The sequence below is a fragment of the Epinephelus moara genome, unplaced genomic scaffold (genome assembly GCF_006386435.1).
Source record: "Epinephelus moara isolate mb unplaced genomic scaffold, YSFRI_EMoa_1.0 scaffold868, whole genome shotgun sequence".
In the NCBI taxonomy this organism is placed as follows: Eukaryota; Metazoa; Chordata; class Actinopteri; order Perciformes; family Serranidae; genus Epinephelus; species Epinephelus moara.
Window position 1 is genome coordinate 1 of NW_026082837.1, and position 8,054 is coordinate 8,054.

Consider the following 8,054-nt stretch of genomic DNA (forward strand, 5'->3'; position numbering starts at 1 on the left):
CAGTGCTATTCTAGCAAACATGCCTTCACTGCTGGCGCTGCGGCACATCATGGATGACGGCAGTGACGAGTACAAGATCATCATGCTTAATAAGAGGTTCCTCAGCTTCAGAGTCATCAAGGTCACAGCTCTTACTCTTTATTAAGTATCTTCTCTGGCTTGTTTAGTTGATAATTTTTGTATTGGTTTATTTGTTGTTGAATCTATTAACATGCCGGTGACAGCCATTATGTTCCCAGGCTGTCTGTTCATCCCTCCGTCCCATTCTCATAAATGAAATATCTCAGAAATGTCTGGGGGGAATTTCTTTATATTTCCACAAACATGACCTTTGACTCCATGAACTGATTAGATTTTTGTGGTTAAAGGTTAGCATGTATTCAGCCATAACTCAAGAATTGACACGCTGATTATAACAAAATTTTTACACAAATGTCTAATAGGATAAAATGATAAAGTGATGAAATTTTATGTCCAAAAGGTCAAAGGTCAACTTCACAGTGACATCATAATGCCATTATTCAACGTCAGGAACAGAAGGGGAGACATTTAGTCAGATATCTAATTGATTACTCTAATCTGGGCTGTCCACCTTTTAAACTACGCTGATTGTATAGAGCTCATGTGCTGGTGGGTAAAAGATGTGTTTGAAACATCCATGTTTCAGCAAAAAAATACACTTAATACCTTTTTGTTAAATTCCCTCAAAGTCTTCACTACATGTATTACATAAGTCTTGACAGACAGGGATGTAAACTGCAACTTGACTGTTTGGCAGAAGCATACAATCGCGAAGCAGTAATTCTAGTCTTTCCATGAAATTGTAGGGTTGTGCCCGACTCAGAATTATGTCAGTTGGATCACATTTGGTTGTTCCTTTTTTTTTCATGTAGAGTTTGAGAGTTTGAATGGGATTTGCACGACATGCCGAGTTAGTCCTCTGAGCTAATGCATTCTAACTATGCTGACGACGGATCAGAAATGTGATCAAACAAAAGCCAGAGACTGTATTGTATTAGGTAACTGTGACCTGTAAATTCATCACTTCTAGGAGGCAGAAGGCAGATAGTAACGTTATCTCTAAGCCTGAGTGGGCAAAGCCTCTCTTCCTCCAGGCAGCTGCCTCCATCTCACACAGACTCCCCCTGGGTCTGGGTCCACAGCTGCCTGAGAGCAGCGTGAAAGTGAGGAGTACTCACTCTGCAGCTAAATCTGGAGACCAAACCATCACCAGAAGTATACTGACTGACCAAAAAAACCCAAAAAATATGACTTTTTGACTTGAAGAATCTCATTCGACTGAGATGATGATTTGACTTGTTGACTTTCAGGGGGTCCTTTGAAATTCAGTTGCTTTATGTCCAGGATGCTTTTCCTACCCTGAACCAGATAAAAGCTACCTTGTTAATATTCAGCCTGCCCACCTCTGCACTGTACTGACCTCCTTGTGCTGCCCCCTACAGGTGAACAGAGAGTGTGTGCGTGGGCTGTGGGCGGGGCAACAGCAGGAGCTGGTTTTCCTGCGCAACCGTAACCCAGAGCGCGGCAGTATTCAAAACGCCAAACAGGCCCTGAGGAATATGATCAACTCCTCATGTGACCAGCCCATCGGCTACCCCATCTACGTGTCCCCTCTTACCACCTCATACGCCGGGGGGCACAGCCAGCTCCGGTCTGTGTGGGGAGGACCAGTCAGCCCACACAACATTTACACCTGGCTCATCAGCAGCTGGGACAGGTACACAGTCTAAACTTCACGTGATAAATGTGCACATAAGTCCTTCGGGGACAGTGATGCTAGTGTGATCATCATCAATCTAATATATGTGTCTCTGCAGGCTTCAGAAAGGTTGTGGTGCTGGCTGTAACAGCGGAGGAAACATTGAGGACTCAGACTGTGGAGGCGGCTCCGCCTCCATCTCCACCAACCCAGCCGTTCACACCACCCAGAGTACCCCAGCCTCCAGCCTCCCCCAACCACACATAACCACTGTCCAGCCCTCCATGGGTAAGACTGGAACCAACCACTGTTTGTGCTGTAACAAACCTTAATAGTGACAAAGTTATTCTAGATTGCTAAAATAGTTGGCGTGTCCTGTTGTTCTTTTGTTTTACGTTGATGTCATAATAGTCTGTTCAGAACATTCAACCGGACATTGAGATTGTGTACATTTCTTAGGAGCAATTCATGCCTTGCCTTCACATGGCTGGACTGTAAGCTGAGTAATTGTTTTTCTGACCTTTTTAATAATGTTAAAATGAATAAATAAGATGGCTTTCCTCCCTTCCTTCCAGGTACAGACAACCCTGTAGGTCCAACCCAGAGCTGGCCTCACCACCCCCAACCTCTCCCGTTAGCTCTGCTCAGCCAATCAGAGGGCAGGATGGAGGCAGGATTGCTCACATCCCTACAGCGTACATCCTCCATCCAGGGGCTCCTGGGCCAGCAGCTGTCCAGCTCCCAGCTTTCCTTCAGCGGCTCTGTGGCTCCACCTCCTCTGCCAGGCCCAGAGCGCTTCTGCCCAGCCAGCCTCTTGGAGAACTCGGGGCACAGAGCAGGCCAGCGGGCTGGCCTCGGACAGGGCGGCGGACTACACTATGAGAGCCACTTTGGCAAGTGGAGTTTTTCAGGCAGAAAGGGCTTTAACGGACCAGCTGCAGTGGAGGGGGAAGGATTAACAGTCCAGACCATACGCACACAGGTGAGGAGGCTGCTGGTATTTTATTTGATGACCTTTTTTTAAGTCTTTATGGAAAGTATTTTTAGATGTTTAGACAAAACATAAACACCATAGAGAACACTGTGTGGGGGCACGCCGGTCGAGAATTCATGAGTCCAAATGTTAAATGTCCTTTTATTGTCCACAGACACTATTCTTCTGAAATAAAGACAGTCCATGTCGTCCATTTTCTGAGGAATATTGCTCCTCTAGACCTCAGAGAAAAAGTCATATTTTCGATTATAAAGATCTCCTTGATTAAGTCCATCCATTCTTTAAGGCCTGGAGGCTCAGATTTGTACCAGTTCTCTGTAATCGCTTTCTTGCCGGCAATAAACAGTATTTTACACAGATACCAATGTTTTTTATTAATTACATCTGCCCTTAGTAGTCTCTGTTCCTCTTATTAGTTGTGAAGTAAAAAAAAAAAAAAAAAAAAAAACATAAAATATTCACATTCAAGAAGCTGGAATCAGAGAATTTGAATTTAAAAAAAAACTGTTAAATCCATTGTCAAATTAGTTGGCGAGTCATTTATTAGTTGACAACTAGTCATTTAATCGTTGCAGCTCTACCTCTGTTATATGGACAGTAACCAGCATTATTAATATCATACCTACTGAATTGTTAATGCATGTTTTATTTAAAGCAGTCAACTGATTCATGATAAAAACTGCAAGACAGCTTGCATGTGGTCTACATCATTTTGTTTCATTGACTCTTTATAAGCAGCATTAGGTGGGCTTTTCATTTCCTGTTTGGCCAGTAGAGACATGTTGGTTCTGACAAATTGTTGGAGGGATCACGTGTGTGTATAACCAGTCAAAAATATGCAGGTGCAAGACAAACTATTTAACCGCAGGGCACAAAGGAGGTCTGCACGCTGTAAATAAATAGTTTATTTCTCTTTTTCTCTTTGCAAAGCAACGTCACGATCTACAACATCCTAGTCAGGCAAAAACACGGACAAATTGTTAGTCGTGTTTTTCAGAGGACGTGTTGATATTCTTGGATAACCATGTTTTTTTTCTTCAAATCTTTTCCAGCCTACTCCTCCTGCACCCCTACAAGAGGTCAGTCTGACACAAGATCCTTTGGGAGCTACTCAGACGTTGGATCCCACCCTGCTGACCGCAGGGGACCCCCCCATTCCCCGAGAGGAATCCACAGAGCTGCCTTTACTTGAGCACCTGCGCTGAGTCTGCACTGGGAGACCCCAAGTGACACGCTCTGCAGTGAAAGCACACCGCGGTCGAATCTGGACCTGGCCCACCCCGCCCAGACCAGACTCATTCCACCTTCTGGACTCATTCCATCAACCCCTCATCTAACTAACTCAGTGCAAAGCTAGAACGGCCCACTGCAATACCGGATGGATTTGGTTATGTACACGTTACCCCCTCCTTCTCAGCCAAAGGAGTGAAACATCTGATAGCATGCTGAACTGATGCACGTCAGATCATTTAAATGATTTCAGCCAACCTGTTTATTCCAAAGTCAGCTTTCATCCCGTTGATAGACTCATTCTTAACTTTGTTTTCTGACAACGGCACTCGGTGTCTCTATGGACAGCCTTTGGGTTGTACTGTAACAGTAGTGACAGGCCAGAAAGGCCAGTGCAATTATAAGGGATATTTTGCTTGAGGATTGATTATTTTTCTATACTGGAGAATAGAGAATTGCCTCTGACTTTCTCTCACTTGATATCTGCAGCAGCAGTTGTTTTTTTTTGTTTGTTTTTTGCATAACCAATCAAAAAAAAAAAAAAAAGATCCTACAGTATGTTGCTGTATGTGCAGGGGAATGATTTGCGGAAACCATGATAAGCCTTGTTTTATTTCTCCCCATTTTACCATCCTCACCGGACCTACAGTTACGTGTCAAACAATATTCAAAAAGTACATATTGACCAATTTTACGAGCCTCCGCTGCTTCTTCTTTTTCCCTGCACATTATGCATATTCAAGTAAAACAAAACCACACCCCACCAAAACGTCATCTTTGTCCTCTGGCCTGTTTCCCTCAGAGGTGCCTGACTACATCAACACTCAACAGTTCTGTCTCGGAGCAAGTTTCAGGGAAAAAACAAACTCCCTTCCATCCCAGCCAACATGTGGTGCTTTAACCGCTAGTTTACAGTCTATTTAGGCCTGGACTCCTGAATCTGACTAGCAACACGGAGATGTGGGATGACTTCAGACAGAGCTGGCGGCCATGGATCAGGATCAAGCGGAGGGCGATTCCAATCTGTGAAAATCGTGTTGATCACAAACCTACAAACTGGGAGTGTTAGAGATTTAACGCCTTTTTTTTTTTTGGTGAGTGGAATGTCCTTTTTTTATTTGACTTGAAGAATCTCAAGTTCTTCGGTGTGTAAGGTGCACCAGGTTTTTCTTTGGATGACCGATCAACGATGCCCTCTCTGATCAGATCCACTCAGCTCATGACTTTCTCAATAGAAGGGACCCAGGCTGCTTTGTGTGGGGAGCTGTGTTTTCTTTGCCTGCAGTATGGCCCCTCCCGTTACTATACTACTGCTTCTGCATCTCCTGCTACTACTAATATACCCACTACTACTGCTGTTCCTACAACAGTCGAATCCAGCGTTTTAGTTGGAAACAAAGTTGAATAAATACTGAAAGCAAAGGTGGAATATTTATTTGATTAATATTGTCTTACAGATATCTTTAACGGGGTTTGTCAATATGGTGTGATGATGTATCAAATTGGAAATCTGCCTTCTAACTGCACCCCCACCCCTCCCTCAATTTGTTTGGTGTCATCACATTTGTATCATCTCACCAATGGCTGTCTTTTTTTTTTTTTTTAAGTGAGTAATATAACTGGAAGTATTCCTGAGAAGTCACTTTAAGTTGGTTTCTTTCCCACTCCTGCACTCTCTTGTTTTTTCCACCACTGTGAAAATTAAAAACACTGATTGAGGGTTCAAGTAGATCACGTTCAAAAGAAGCTGGCATTCCGACCAAATTCAGCCCCGTACATGTTTCTGCAAGCCGGGTGGCTTTGTAACCACGTGCTGTCTGCGATAGTTGAATGATTCTGAAATAACCTTGTGCTACAGCGTTAATCGTTGTGACTGGAGACTGCCTCGTATGCTAGTTTTCTCACCAAATTATCGCCGTGTTCCCCTTTAGGAAACTTGAAAGGAGGCCAGCGTTCTCAGGGTCTATAATGGGAAAGAAATTGACTTCTTCTTCTGCGGGAAGACTTTTTGTTGAAAAGGAAGAAACATGAAAAGGGGATACAAGAGTTAGTGTCACGGTGACTAGACATTTAGGGTCACACTGACGTTGCAAACGACGCCAGGGTTTTACAGCATTCTGCTCTCTCTGGGTTAAACATGTTCTGCACACTGCATGCTGTTAAAGCCACATATTTGTGAAATCACTTTGTCTCTGCAGCGCTGTTTATTTTGTCCCCTTACAGCATCTGAGCAGTTTGAAGCTTTTTTTTTTTTTTCTTTTTTGAAAATCTTTTTAGCAGCCCTAATGTTTCTGTCAGTCTTGGCTGCGAAGAAGCTGCGACAGGTGCAAAATGCGTCAGTATCCCTCTCAAAACACGTTGGTAACTCCCTCGACTCAGGAAAAACAGAGACTTTCTGATCAGTGCTGTTTTCTGTTTTTCTTTTCTTCTCATTCTTCTTGTATCCAAAGCAACAGGGAGTAATGTTTGTTTGTTTTTTTTGTTGTTTTTTTTAAGTTTTTCTTTGCTGGGAGTGTGGAAAGCACAAGTTAACGGACAGACCTGGGTGTCAATAAAAAGGGATTTCTTAATCTCTGAAATTATGTACAGCATGTTTCGTATATAAATATATATTTAAAATATAAATCTATTTTATTATTATTGGATTTTGGGTTCTTTTACATTTAAGACACTATGTTGAGGTTTAGGGGAGGGACTCTTGTGTTTACCTATCAGAGGGGAGAGCTGAGTGAAGAGAGGCACTCTTCACGTTGAAATGTGCAGTTTGGGAAGAATCAATTAAAACTTCTTTTGCACAAGATGTATCATACACCATCCCACTTTGTTATCGTTTTATTATTTTAGTTATTTTGGGAGGGGGGTCTTTTATTTAAGAACTTTAAGTCAATGTTCAATGTTCTGTACAGTTTTTTATGTGATTTTTTTTTCTCCTCCTATTTAAATTAAAGGTTTTTGTGTCATCGTTTGCAAATCAACAGCTGTGAGTGTTTTCTTTCCCTTGTTTTATCTGATGAATATTGAGACTTGCATGGCTGGCATGAATTTGCACTTATTTTGAAATGATAAAAATTGCGATGTTAAACACTGCAGTTGTGCTGCAGTGTTGTATACTCAAGACATAAAGAAAAATCTGGTTAAAAGCCATGAAGTAGTTTAGCAAGCAATTAACCTTTCTTACCTCTGAGTTAACAGTAATTAGGCTGCCACTGATGCAGACATGCAAGCATTGAAATGCTTCCAGGGTGTCCGCAGGGTCTTAAAGTATGCAAATTTGATAACTCATGGAGTGAAAATGTAGGGCCTTAAAAAGTATTAAAGATGTAAATGCCATTTTCTGAGGTAGTACATGTAGCCTGTTTACAATATGTACAGTATATACATTTGTCCACACAGTCCAACAATTGATCATTGTTGAAGCATGAAGTGGGATTCTGCTAAATTCTGAAAAGGAGAACTATTTAACCACTGATTGACCCGCTAACTGACTGGTTCCTAACACCATGCTGCTGAAGTACTTAGATAATGGGAAAATGCATATGAGTTGTTCTACTGTGTCAGAATAGCTGTTTTATTCAAATGATGAAGTGAACAAAATATTTTTTGGGTCCTTTATGTGGCATCCTGTACTGTGACTTTTTCATGACTTATTTCATGTCATTTTCATGGCATATTAAACTATAACATATTTGATCATATTTTGGAGGCCATACTATACTATGACATTTTTATCATATTTTGGAGGTCATGCTATACTATGACATTTTTTTCATATTTTGGAGGTCGTATTATACTATGACATTTTTTTCAACATATTTTGGAGGTCATACTATACTATGGTATTTTTATCATATTTTGGAGGTCATACTATACTATGACTTTTTTTTATCATATTTTGGAGGTCGTACTATACTATGACATTTTTTTTTCATATTTTGGAGGTTGTACTATACTATGACATTTTTTTTTCATATTTTGGAGGTTGTACTATACTATGACATTTTTTCATTATATTTTGGAGGTCATACTATACTATGACATTTTTATCATATTTTGGAGGTCGTACTATACTATGACGTATTTTTCATATTTTGGAGGCCATACTATACTATG

At 41.3% G+C, this 8,054-nt stretch overlaps 1 protein-coding gene across 1 annotated transcript; it reads left to right on the plus strand.

The window, feature by feature from the left end:
* Positions 1-6: 6 nt before the first annotated feature.
* LOC126387565 (pecanex-like protein 3) lies at positions 7-6,919 on the plus strand. Its single transcript, XM_050040087.1, has 5 exons — positions 7-121; positions 1,464-1,738; positions 1,839-2,008; positions 2,296-2,702; positions 3,767-6,919. Exons 1-5 carry the CDS (start codon positions 20-22, stop codon positions 3,917-3,919), a joined length of 1,107 nt encoding a protein of 368 aa, XP_049896044.1. The 5' UTR covers positions 7-19; the 3' UTR covers positions 3,920-6,919.
* Positions 6,920-8,054: the final 1,135 nt, after the last annotated feature.

What these genes read in the sequence shown, in the direction of transcription:
- LOC126387565 (XM_050040087.1), top strand. Translation starts at nt 20, where the DNA reads ATGCCTTCACTGCTGGCGCTGCGGCACATCATGGATGACGGCAGTGAC. An exon ending in CTCATCAGCAGCTGGGACAG is followed by an intron (nt 1,739 to 1,838) that starts GTACACAGTCTA and finishes GTGTCTCTGCAG; the next exon opens with GCTTCAGAAAGGTTGTGGTG. An exon ending in CACTGTCCAGCCCTCCATGG is followed by an intron (nt 2,009 to 2,295) that starts GTAAGACTGGAA and finishes CCTTCCTTCCAG; the next exon opens with GTACAGACAACCCTGTAGGT.